This window comes from Peromyscus eremicus, chromosome 8a (assembly GCF_949786415.1).
Source record: "Peromyscus eremicus chromosome 8a, PerEre_H2_v1, whole genome shotgun sequence".
Lineage (NCBI taxonomy): Eukaryota > Metazoa > Chordata > Mammalia > Rodentia > Cricetidae > Peromyscus > Peromyscus eremicus.
Genome location: NC_081423.1, coordinates 98,244,485 through 98,257,524, shown reverse-complemented (window position 1 = coordinate 98,257,524; position 13,040 = coordinate 98,244,485). Strand labels below are relative to the sequence as shown.

Genomic DNA, 13,040 nt, shown 5'->3' with positions numbered 1-13,040 from the left:
CAGGAGAAGCCTTCCGAGCGTCTACTTAATGCCGGTCCCCGGGCCGTCGGCGCTCAGAGAAGCGCCGTCGGGCGAGGGGGGGGGGGGCGAGGAGGGGCACCAGCAGAGCCCTCGAGCTGGGGGACAGAGAGCCGCGGGAGGCGGGAGGAACTTCTTCCAGAACCTTCCTCTGGCCGGGCTGCGCTCTGAGCCAGGTAAGGGACAGGGAGGGCTGCGGGCCACGCAACGGGAGGGCGTCGGGATCTGCTGGCTGGCCATTCCATCGGTCGCCCACGGAAGTGGTGGGGCCAGCGACTGAAATCTGAGGAGTTTAGGGGAGATCGCTTCCTGCCTCTCCGTAATTCCGTCCTGTGTCCTTCCTTTCCCCGGACCCTCATCCTAATACCTCTTTCCAAAGATCAGACGACCTCCCCTGCCCTAGCCGCGTCGTACTGCCCTCCTGGACTACTGGGGAGTGATCCTAGTTTCCCACTCTTTGGGAGAAAGTTAGATTGGGCCTCCCTACCATCTTCCCTCGTTATGGCCAATGGATCCTCGAAGGGCAGATGGAGAGAGGTGGAGAAAAGGGGTTAGACCCGGCTCTGTGCTTTCCTGACCTCGCCACAGGCCTTGAGGATAAATGTGAGGGGTTCCCTCCCAAGGCGCACCTTTTGACTCGGGGTAGGGGAAGAGCGCTCAGCTCCGTGTTGCTCCCGCAGGCCCCACATTCGTATTCGGAGGAGGCGACCCCCCGGGTCGCGGAATGGAAGTGAGTGTTCTGGAGACTGTGTAACTGGAGCCTCGGGTACCAGCGGGCCGGAGAGCGCGGCGGGCCACCCGGCTCAGCCCGTGGATGTTGACCGCCCCCTCGGAGAGACCCCGCAGACATGGCGGAGAACTGGCTGCGCCTCTGCGGAGCAGGGCCCGGGGAGGAGGCCGGGCCCGAGGGCGGCATGGAGGAGCCGGACGCCCTGGATGACAGCCTGACCAGCCTGCAGTGGCTGCAGGAATTCTCCATTCTCAACGCCAAGGCCCCCACTCTGCCCCCGGGGGGCACCGACCCCCACGGCTACTACCAAGTGCCGGGCTCGGTAGCACCCGGGTCACCCCTGGCGGCAGACCCCGCCTGCCTTGGGCAGCCACACACACCCGGCAAGCCCACATCGTCATGCACATCTCGAAGCGCGCCCCCGGGGCTGCAGGCCCCGCCCCCCGACGACGTGGACTATGCCACCAACCCGCATGTGAAGCCACCGTACTCGTATGCCACTCTGATCTGCATGGCCATGCAGGCCAGCAAGGCCACCAAGATCACGCTGTCGGCCATCTACAAGTGGATCACGGACAACTTCTGTTACTTTCGCCATGCGGATCCCACCTGGCAGGTAGGGGAGAAGAGGTGTGGGTGGCGGCCACTCCCTCCTCACTCCCTGCTCTGGCACTTGGCCAGATTCACATACCAGATCTATAAGGCCAAGGAGGCACCTAGCTTTGAGCTTGGGCCTCTCATGAGAGGGGCCCCTGTCAAGTTCCAGAAACACTCGCTCCTTTTGGAGGCAGGGGCTTTGGGGTGCAGGCGTTAAGGTTTTAGGAGAAGAGGTACCAGTAGGACATATTCATTCGTCCTGTAGCCCAGTGTAGCCTCCTATGAGGATCATACTATAAGGAACATTCTTGTCCCATGTCCCAGAATTCCTAGACACTGTTCTGCCCAAGGATAGTTTGTCAGAACTGGACTCAAAATGGAACCCAGGTGGCCTTCCTGCCAGGCTCTGTACCCTGCCTTCGGCATTCGGTCTAGACAGTAGGGCAGAAATGAGCAGTATGGATGTGAAGATCAGTTGTCCAGGTGGAGGGGTCATGAGGTCATCCTAAAGCTACTGACCCAGCCTCCCACCTGGACTCCTCCCCAGTTTCCTGCCTCCACCCCCACCCCCCAGCCAGCCTCCCCTGGGGGGCAATTACCTGAGCCAGGTGCTTTCCACAGGGGCGCTGCTGCTGTAAGGGCTTCGGGTTCCTAGTCTCTGGAACCTGGCGCAGAGCAGCCAGTGGGCCCAGTCTGCCATGTAAACATCCCAGCCTTGCCGGCCAAAGGGGCACTCACTGTCCACCCACCTGCCTTGCTAGCCTAGCCTGGGCCCCTGGACACCAGCATGAACAGAACTAAGCAGCCAAACATGAACAAGGCAAGATGAGGTCGAGCAGACACTGCTTTGAACATCTTCAAATGTCAGGGTCCAGGTGGCAGAGACAGAGGCCTAAGGTTGCCCAGTCTTCTCCGAAGTACCTACCCAAGGAGGCAGGGTGCAGGATCGCAATCCTGAGCTGTTCCAAATGGCCCTAACACTGGGTCAGAAGATCCCCATCCTCTCCTTACTCAAGGCCTGTGCCAACGCAGGCCCCAGGAATGAGCCTTCTGCACTTGACTGGGTAATAATCAACTGAGGTTTGGGTGGGAAGAGAAGGCCGTGGGAGGTGAAGGCCTAGGCCAGCAGCTGGCTCAACAAACAAGGGGTCACTAATCTCCCACCACACACACACACACACACACACACACACACACACACACAATCCATCGTCACCCAGCCCCCTCCCTTCACCCACCCACTTCACAAACAGAGGGAACCAGCCAGGCAGAGGGAGATGGCAGTCCAGGCCGTGGGGGAGCTGAGGGCTTTGGCCAGGACCTGCAGGCAACAGGGTAAGGGAGGGAGGATGACGTGGGGGGGGGGGGCGCCACTGAGAGCCACCCTGTGGCTCAGAGCTCGGATGACTGAGCAGGCAGATATCCCAGCAACAGAGAACAAAAGCTCCCCCCCCAACCCCACCGCACTCGGGCTCCTCATGCCCTGTGGCTGGTGTCCCAGAGTCCCAGAGCTACAGCTGCCTGGTCAGGGCACCGGGTTGATCCATCCCTCCGCAGTCAAAGGAAAGATGCGGGGAGCAGGCAGGAGCACCCTGTGCCACTCCATTGCTCTTCCCCTGATCCCCCTGACCCCCCTGGGCTTTTCTCTTGTTCTCTCCCTGTACCCAGAATTCCATCCGCCACAACCTGTCCCTGAACAAATGCTTCATCAAAGTGCCTCGAGAGAAGGACGAGCCCGGCAAGGGGGGCTTCTGGCGCATCGACCCCCAGTACGCAGAGCGCCTGCTCAGTGGGGCCTTCAAGAAGCGGAGGCTGCCCCCAGTCCACATCCACCCAGCCTTCGCCCGCCAGGCCTCGCAGGAACCCAGCTCTGCCCCCTGGGGTGGGCCTCTGACCGTGAACACGGAGGCCCAGCAGCTGCTGCGAGAGTTTGAGGAGGCCACAGGGGAGGGGGGCTGGGGCACCGGAGAGGGCAGGCTGGGGCATAAGCGAAAGCAGCCGCTGCCCAAGAGGGTGGCCAAGGTCCTGAGGCCTCCTAGCACATTGCTGCTGACCCAGGAGGAGCAGGGTGAGCTGGAACCCCTCAAAGGCAACTTTGACTGGGAGGCCATCTTCGAGGCTGGCACTCTGGGTGAAGAGCTGAGCACCCTGGAGGCCTTGGAGCTAAGCCCCCCGCTGAGCCCCGCCTCACATGGAGATGTGGACCTTACTGTCCATGGCCGCCACATCGATTGCCCTGCTACCTGGGGCCCTCCAGCGGAGCAGGCTGCCGACAGCCTGGACTTCGATGAGACCTTTCTGGCCACATCCTTCCTCCAGCATCCCTGGGATGAGAGCGGCAGTGGCTGCCTGCCCCCAGAGCCACTCTTTGAAGCAGGGGATGCCACCCTGGCCGCTGACCTGCAGGACTGGGCCAGTGTGGGTGCCTTCTTGTAAGAGGTCAGGCCCCACCCCATCTCCGGACAGTGCCCAAGTCAGGGCCCAGAACTGCCTCCCAAGACAGGCCCGTGGACATCTCAGCACCCAGGCAGGGACTGGGCCGGGTCTCTGAAGGCTGGCTCCGTGAGGCCACATTGCTGCCCGCTGGGGATGTCCTCATGTCCAAGCCCAGAAGGCTGGGAACTGGGAGCCCAGGACCCAAACTGCTGCCTCCCCTCCTCAGCAGTCCCCATACACACAGTGTTTCATTGACCCATGTTCCCCCAAGCCCAAGAACTGGCAAAGGCATGCCCCTGGCCTCTGCACTGTGAGAGCTGAAGCCTGGAGGGGTCCTGCCAGGCCAGGGAGGAACTGAACAGGGCTCTCCTCAAAGCTCTGCATCATCTCACCCATTCCTGCTGCTTCCCCGGGTCTCTACCCAGAGAAAGTTCCCAGGTACAACAAATGCTAATTAGATGACAGCAAATTAACCCCCTGGAGGCCACTCCCGGCAGAGCTTCCCCAGGGGCCCGGGCAGCCTTGGGTAGGAGAGTCGTGGCAGGAGACTGGGAAGGAAGGAAGGGAGAGGCCGCAGAAACAGGGAGAGGGCGGCAAGGTGGGGCAAGATGGTCTCTATGGCCTCTGGGGCCTTTTCCCTGGCCCATCACTGGCAGAGAGGAGCCTGCAAATCTTCGAGCCTGACTTGAGGCTGAGAGCAACAGGAAGTTGGGGTTTGGGGTGGTGGGGGCAGGGGCAGCCAAGCTGCTAGGTGGGGGGGAGAGACTAATGTAGTGAGTATAGTTATAGCTAAGACTTAACTGGGAGGGATGCCCAGCCTGCTGGAAACATTGGGACCAGGAAGGGGACAGCCCCTATGCCCTGGCTGCATTGGGGGGACCAGGTCTTGCTCCACTCTGACCCCTGGGGCTGGAATCCATATCTACCCTCCACGTGGGGCAATTTAACCTTTTTCATGTAAAGTTCTTTACAATACATTTTTTTTTTCAAAATAAAATTTTTAAAATTTGAGCATGGACATCACTCCAGCTTTCTTTGGGAAAGGCAAGAGCCAAATGTGGTAGCACTGGTGTGTGGTGGTGGGGGGGGGGGGGTTGATGTACTTCTTTTCAGTGTCAACAGGGACAGAGAGGGTTTGTGGGGGTCTCCTCTCAACCTAGGTCCCCAGGGAGTAAAGGGCCAAGGGGTGGCTCTCTCAGGAGCTCTCGCATCCCACACCTCAGTACCTCCATCTGCACAATGGGAGAGTTGGGGCTGCAGGCCCAGAGGAACAAAAGACAGAGAGGAGGTTGGCCCCACCTCACCTCAAGGACTCACAAAGGCCAGTGTGCCCTGGCTCAGGCCATCCCCCACCACGAGGGCCTGCCCAGGCTTGCCTCCCTGAGTCCCAGGACTCCTTCCAGCATACCCTCCCTTAGCCCTTTCCTGGAGGGACAGGGTGTGAGGTCAGAGGAGCCCCAGAGCCCCACATCCCACTCTGATGCGTGTTTACCAGACCCATCCTGATGCAGGCTTGGGGAGGCAGGAGGTCACCTTAGTGCTGGGACTTGTGCCTCCCACCCCAACTGTGAAGGTCCAGGCTACCAGAGTTCTGATGGGTAAACTGAGGCACAGAGTGTGTGTGTCCCTTTCAATCCTCATTTCCCCACCACCACCACCTCAACTCATCCATCCCTACATACACCTTGTGCTCAGCCCCTCCCTGTGAGATCGGTCTCACACACAGGTGCACAACACGGGCGCGCACTCAGGAACACATACACACAGAACAACATCATCTAGTGCTGTCCAGAGCAGTCCTGTCCAGCCTCCAGGGACCCCTCTTTCCCCTCAACCTTTTTTCCCTTGTCCCTCAGTCCCTGAGTTTGGCGGGAGGCCGGCCTGGCATTCCCCTGCATAACATGCTGCTTTCATTTGCTAATTATTCCAAATATTCCAGAAGGGCTCACACAGAGCAGGGCAGGCAGGCTGGGGCCTCACAGAGCCCATCCGCTTCACCCAGCACACAGAGAGGCTGCCCCCCACCAAAGCCTCTGCTCCACACCTCCCTCTGCCTCTCTCCATCACCTACCCCACCCCCCTTCCTCTCGACAGACCACAGCACTAAAAGAACAAAGACAGCTCCCGCCTTCTCCGTTAGCCTCTAGGATCAGCACTCTGCCCTGGCCAAGGTGGGCACACCCTGGGTTGACAGTAGGGCGAGTTACTGCCTGCCCCAGGCCTATCCTGGAAAGAGAGGCAATGTCTGGGGCAAGCAGAACCTCCCCCTGGATGAATACAAGGCCAAAGCCTAAAGACGCAGAACGAGGCATGCCCTTGGCTGCCCTTGACATTCACTCTGAACCCTTCAAAATTCTGATGCTCATGCTGCACCCTGGACCCATCAGGCCAGAATCTTGAATGGGGCCCAGCACGGATTTTTCTTTTAAGTCCACACATTCTTCTACTGTGAGGGTTTGCACTGGGGGGTGGGGTGGGGGGTGGCGCCGATCTTCCCCAGAGCAGGTTAGCAGAAGTTTTCCTCCATTGTTCTCTGCCTTATTACCCTGAGACAGAGTCTCTCGTGAACCACAAGCTCACTGTTTGGGCTAGGCCAGCTGGCCATCGAGTTCTTCTGCAATGGCCCTGTCTCCCTCCTCCAGCTCTGGAGTTACAGGCAGGGGCAGCAATGCCCAGCTTTTGACATGGGTACCTGAGACACATACTCAGGACCCCATGCTTACAAGGTCAAGCCCTCTTTCCCGTGAGCCATCTCCCAAGCCTCCACCTCTCCTTGCTTTGTGGGTTCAGGGTAACACCCAACCAAATCAACGCAGCATCACTGGTGAGCACGGTGCCCATTATCACTGAACACTTCAACGTGTGCTTCCCTGAAACTAGGAGGCACATTAACCCTACCCAGTCCACAGAGCTCCCCAAACTTTGCGGGATGCTATGCCAGGGGCCTATAACCCACATATTCTGTATGGCTTTGTGCTCAGGACTCCAGCTCTTGGGGAAGTCTCTTCCTTTCCCATGTATATTGGATTGCTAGACACATAGCGGTCTTGTGTCTGATTTTTATTTGTATTTTTTATTATTTATTTATTTATGGATTTTTTGAGAGAGGGTTTCTCTGTGTAGCTTTGGAGCCTTTCCTGGAACTCAAGCTGTAGCCTAGGCTGGCCTTGAACTTACAGAGATCCGCCTGCCTCTGCCTCCCGAGTGCTAGGATTAAAGGCATGCGCCACCACCACCCGGCTCTGATTTTTATTTATTGGCTTATTTGAGGCACTGTTTTCCATGGCCGCTGGTCTGTGGATAGTTCCTTCAGCAGGACACAAGATCCCATTTTCTTCACAACACTTATGGGTTTATTTCTATATTTTGATTTGCTTGTGGTTGTTCTGGGGTTTGGACTTAGGACTTCACACACATTAGGCAAACACTCTGCCACTAAGTTAGATCCCAGCACACAGAGCTGTAGTTCTTATTTTTGAGACAAGGTCTCACTAAGTTGCTCACTCTGGCCTTGAACTCACTCTGTACTCCGCACAAGTCTTGACCTTCCTGACACAGCCTTCTGAGTACCAACGATTCCAGGCCCGTGCCACCAGCCCAGCTGCCTGGTCTTTAATTTGAGGCTTCAAACCCCACTTCTGCAGCCACCAGTCCCTGAACCCCTCTTTTTTTTTTTTCTTCCTGTTTTTCCAGACAGGGTTTCTCTGTGTAATAATCTTGGCTGTCCTGGAACTTGCTTGATAGACCAGGCTGGCCTCAAACTCACAGACATCCTGCCTCTGCCTCCCCAGGTGCTGGGATAAAAGGCCTGTGCTCCCATTTCCTGCTGAACGCCCCCTATTTTTTAAGTATTTGGGGAAGGCCCTTACCTATAGGAAGTTCTCCCTGTCCCCAGACTTACGGCCTTTCCAGTTTCTCTTTCTTTCTACACATTCTCCCCACTGCCAGCTGGGAGTATGGCAGGAGGTGGGCACAAGAAAGAATCCAAGCTTTGAGCTTGGGGGCCTCCCATTCTTGGCCCCGGGTACTTAATGTGCTATAGGACAAGACACCTTGGGGTCCAGTGACTCTCATCTGAAAGTCCCCAGGGAGAATCCTTTGCCATTTATAGTGTTCTGAAGCAATCGAGCTGGGTGCCCTGCAGGGCTGAGCCGGGTCCCCACCCCCATGCCTGGGCAGCGTGGAGGAGAGGGACAGGAAGGAAGTGGGGATTGGGCAGAAGTCAGGTGCAGCTCCGCTCCATCCTTGGCAGAGACCCAAAGGTAAACAGGTGTATATGGACTCCAGCAGGGGGTGATGGCTGGCCCCTGGGGCAGGCCTGGGCCTGTCCTGTGGGGAGTGGAGGTGCGGTGTGGTTAACAATGGGATGGGACAGCAGCCCAGGCCCTGCAGACACATTCTTGTGTGAAGAGAGGGAAACACAGGTGACCCAGGAGGGGAAGATGTTGGGAAGGGGAGGGGACTCGGGGAGGCCACCCGTGCCGGCCCGCCAGGGCTGTGCTAAGTAGTGTGAGCTGCAGCTCAGCAGGAGATGAAGTACACACAAGTCCTTGGTGGGGGAGGGGACAGGCCGACTGCCTTTCTCCCAGGGGACGTGTGCCCATCTCCTGCTTCTCCCGGGCGAGGCAGGTCACAGCCACCTGGACAGGCGGGCAAGCTGGGGCCTGAATGTTCCTGTGTGCTGTGCGTCAGGAGCAGGCAAAGACACCTCAAAGGACAGTGCCCCCAGAAGTCAAGGAGCTTTGCCGTAATCAAAGAGAGACAATGGGGGGCCTTCCCTGCTGGCCCTTCCAGCTCCCCTGCTGTCCTAAGTGGATGGTCCCAGGTCCCACCTGCTCTTTGGGACATAGCACCTCTGAGGCCGAGTGGGAAACTGAGTTCTGGGGCCCCAGGTTCTTTACCTGGAGGTAGCTCTGCTGAGCTCCTAGGGGAAGCAAGCCCCCCAGGAACCAGACGGGGCCCGCCACTGCCACCTCCATCAGCCCACCTCTGCTAATGCGCCCCATCTCCTCTGATCTTGGAAGCTAAGCAGAGGTGGACCTAGTTAGTCCCTGGATGGGGGACTGCCTGGGAATACCTGGTGCTTTAGGATTAGCCGGGTGTGGTGGTGGTGCACACCTGAGGCAGAAGGGTCTCTGTGAGTTCGAGGCCAGCCTGGTCTACATAGTGAGTTCCAGGACAGCCAGAGCTACGTAGAGAGACCCTGTCTCAAAACCAACCAACCAACCAACGACGGAAAACACCAAACCGTCCATGGGACCAGGAAGTCGCCAGTGTCCTCTCCTTGCCCAGCTCTACCCATAGAGCTCTGACCCTGCTCCCTCCGGCCCTTTCTCCATAGAGTGTCAAGGTTCCCTCCAACTTGCCTTAAGCTAATAGTACTTGAGATAACCTGGGTAAGGTGAGGTAGGGAGGACTAAGTGGGTTCCAAGCCCTGTCTGAGTTATTAGTTATCAGTTATTAGTATGTCCTGTTCCTGCGTCAGCTGAGTCCTGTGCGCAGACAACCTGCCCATCCTGCCCAATCACACACTGAAAGTGTTAAACACAGTGGCCAGTGTGCTGAACAGTGAATGTATGAATTAAGGAATTGTTGGGGTGAACAACAGCAAGGGAGCCTGAGCAAAATGCTTTCAGTAATGCCAAGGAGTTCCGGAGGCATAGACTGAGGACATCCCCAAAACTTCGGAAGCTGCGCCTTGACCCACGGGCGCACAGTCTGGGGCCAGAGCACTCAGGCTCAGGGAGAACTGGGAGGCTGGCCAGCACTGCCTTGTTATAGAAGAAAGGAAGAGACCCCTTTGTTGACCCTGCATATTTGGGTTCCTTCATTGTGGAAAAGGCAAGGGAGGCCTTGAGTGTTGACTGAGGCCACCACACCCAGGATCCGTGGAATACATGAGCCAGATGAGGAGGGAGGAAGGTCATGAAGGGAAAGACCTGGTCCTTCTGGCCTCCAATCCCCTAGGTCCTGACTGCAGCCATTCTGGGCGGGAGTCAGAACCACAGAAGGCCAAAAGGCAGGTCTGGTTTACGGAAGCAACACCTGGGGCCACTCCATCCAACCTAGAGGGTCAGCACGTGGGCTATTCGCTGGTTTGTACCCTGGTCATTAGGTCCCCAGGACAGAGCTGTGACCAACTCAGCTGTCCTCATTAGCCCCACACACCGTACCAGGGTAGAACAGAGTCTGAGGCTTCAGGGCCTGACACCCTAGGGTCCCGAGTGTGCTGGCTCCTTTTTATATTAGCCTGACACTCCTAGGGTCCCGGGTGTGCTGGCTCCTTCTTATATTAGCTTGACACGGTCTAGGGCCATTTTGGAAGAGGGAGCCTCAAATGAGAAAACGTTCCCACCAGACTGACCCATAGGCAAGCCTGTAGTACATTTTCTTAGTTTATTGCTGTATGAGGGCCCAGCCTGTAGTGAAGTGGTTCTCAGCCACGGCCTCTGCTTCAGTTTCAGCCTCCGGGTTCCTGCCCTGACTTCCTGGATTGTGTAAACTGTAAATTAAAATAACCCTTTTCCTTCCCAAGCTGCCTTTGGTCATAGTTTCATCACAGCAGTAGAAACACTAAGTAAGACATTGGGTGAACATGCCCATCAGGCCAGCATCCTACACTAAGGGCACAGAAGATTCAGGAAGAGGCTGAGGGCCCTAACACCTGGTGTTTGACTAAAGATTAGCCCTGGCGGGACTGGAGATGTAGCTCAGTTGGTGTACTATTTGCTTAATGTACGTGAAACCTCCATGAGTTTGATCCCTAGCATACATAAATGAGGCTTGGTGTCCTACATATGTAATCGTAACACTTGAGAGGTGGAAATAGGATGATCAAAAGCTCAAGGCCACCTAAGGGCTACATAAGCTCTTTTCTCAATAAATAAATAAATTGAGTTCAAGGCCAGCCTGGTCTACAGAGTGAGTTCCAGGACAGCCAGGACTGTTACATAAAGAAACCCTGTCTCAAAAGACAAACAAAAAACAAAAACAAAATTAATAAAAGAGTAGCCCTGGCTTCATAGGGACTGCCTGGAAGGCTGGAATGGGATTCGGGTGGGGCAGACAGATGGACACAGATGGACTTTACACACACACACACACACACACACACACACACACACACACCCCACCCTGGGTTTTATTGGAGGGAGTAAGGCACTGGGGAGGGCCTCAGCTGGAAAACAATGAAGAAGGGAACTAGCTAAGCACTGTCCCTCCATTGGACCCAGAGAGGCATAAGTCACTCATAAGGAGAGTGATCCCCACCCCACCCCTTGCTCAAGTGTTCATGTTCAAAGGCTCCACATGGTTCTTCTGAAGGAAGGTCTTTCAAGACAACTGGATAGCGTGGGAAGGGTTGGGGGAGCAGGCAGAGAACACAGGTACACCCAGTTCTACACAGGACAGACTGGACACAGGCATCTTGTAAAGGAGAGCAATTTGATAGGGTCACCCCTAACTCTGGTGTGTGGCGGCCCCCAGGGCTGGCAGGGGGTCATAGGTGACCTATGCCAACCACAAACAATATGGTTGCTTGTTTCTATATGGTTCCTCCAAGACTCTTCTCAACAGGATTTGGGAAGTGTAGTTGTTATTTTTTTACTCTTAGCTCTTTGGGGGTGGCACCCAGCTCCCAAATAAATACACGGAAACTTTTTCTTACTTGCGAATGCCCGACCTCAGCTTGGCTTATTTCCAGTCAGCTTTTCTAACTTAAATTATCCCATTTACTTTTTGCCTTTGGGCTTTTACCTTTCTCTATTCTATATTCTTTTCTTTCCTTCTTACTCCATGGCTGGCTGTGTGGCTGGCTGTGTGGCTGTGTGGATGGCTGTGTGGCTATGTGACTAGCTGTGTGGCTGTGTGGATGGCTGTGTGGCTATGTGGCTAGCTGTGTGGCTGTGTGGCTAGCTGTGTAGCTGTGTGACTGGCTGTGTGACTGGCTGTGTGGCTGGCTGTGTGGCTATGTGGATGGCTGTGTGGCTATGTGGATGGCTGTGTGGCTATGTGGATGGCTGTGTGGATGGCTGTGTGGATGGCTGTGTGGCTGTGTGGCTGGCTGTGTGGCTGTGTGGCTGACTGTGTGGCTAGGTGGCTGTGTGGCTGACTGTGGCTGTGTGGCTGTGTGGCTGGCTGTGTGGCTGACTGTGTGGCTGTGTGGCTGGCTGTGTGGCTATGTGGCTAGCTGTGTGGCTGGCTGTGTGACTGTGTGGCTGTGTGGCTGTGTGGCTGTGTGGCTGGCTGTGTGGCTGGCTGTGTGGCTATGTGGCTAGCTGTGTGGCTGGCTGTGTGGCTGGCTGTGTGGCTGTGTGGCTGGCTGTGTGGCTGTGTGGCTGACTGTGTGGCTATGTGGCTGTGTGGCTGTGTGGCTGACTGTTTGGCTAGGTGGCTGTGTGGCTGACTATGTGGCTGTGTGGCTATGTGGCTGTGTGGCTGACTGTGTGGCTGACTGTGTGGCTGTGTGGCTGGCTGTGTGGCTATGTGGCTAGCTGTGTGGCTGACTGTGTGGCTGGCTGTGTGGGTAGGTGGCTGTGTGGCTGGCTGTGTGGCTAGCTGTGTGGCTGTGTGGCTGGCCCCTGGTATCCTTCTCACCTCCTTTTCTCACTCCCCCACCCCCATTTCCTCCTATTTATTCTCTCTGCCTGCCAGACCCACCTATCTTTTCTCCTGTCTAGCTATTGGCTGTTCAGCTCTTTATTAGACTAATCAGGTGTTTTAGGTAGGCAAAGTAGCAGCTTTACAGAGCTAAAAACATGCAGCATCAAAGAATGCAGCATCTCTGCATCATTAAACAAATGTTCCACAGCATAAATAAATGTAACACATCTTCAACAAATATTCCATAACAGGGAAGACAAAGCTACAAAATGAAATCCAGCCTTGGAAAAATGAATAGTTAGTGCTGGGACTGGGCTAGGGCTCCCCTTGCCTACATGAGGCCCTGGACTCCAGTCCCCAGCACCTCAAAATCCTGGTGTGCAGGCCTGGAATCCTAACACTCTGGAAGTAGACACCAGGAGGATCACGAATTTGAGGTTTTCCTTGGCTACATAGTGTGTTAGAGGCCAGCTTAGGCTGCATGAGACCCTGTCTCAAAAGAAAAGAAAAAGTATATGATTGAGACGGAGCCTGACCCTGGGGTGTCCTATGGGTGTCCCCAAGTTATTTAGAGGAGAAACCATTAGCTGGTAGTTACCAGAAGCCTGAAGAAGACAGATCCATGGCTCAGACAACACATAAGGATCACAATGGTTGA

General features: G+C 56.0%; 1 protein-coding gene across 1 annotated transcript; it reads left to right on the top strand.

Moving 5' to 3' along the window:
• The first annotated feature begins 80 nt into the window (after window positions 1-80).
• On the top strand, window positions 81-4,741 carry Foxj1 (forkhead box J1). The gene is made up of 3 exons (XM_059269831.1): window positions 81-194; window positions 699-1,364; window positions 3,014-4,741. The coding sequence occupies exons 2-3, from the start codon at window positions 867-869 to the stop codon at window positions 3,779-3,781; spliced, it is 1,266 nt and encodes a 421-aa protein (XP_059125814.1). The 5' UTR covers window positions 81-194; window positions 699-866; the 3' UTR covers window positions 3,782-4,741.
• The last annotated feature ends 8,299 nt before the right edge of the window (window positions 4,742-13,040 follow it).

Bases quoted from the DNA above. Each gene is read 5' to 3' on its own strand.
- Foxj1 (XM_059269831.1), top strand. From the start codon at position 867: ATGGCGGAGAACTGGCTGCGCCTCTGCGGAGCAGGGCCCGGGGAGGAG. The intron at 1,365-3,013 runs GTAGGGGAGAAG...CCCTGTACCCAG, and splicing joins ATGCGGATCCCACCTGGCAG to AATTCCATCCGCCACAACCT.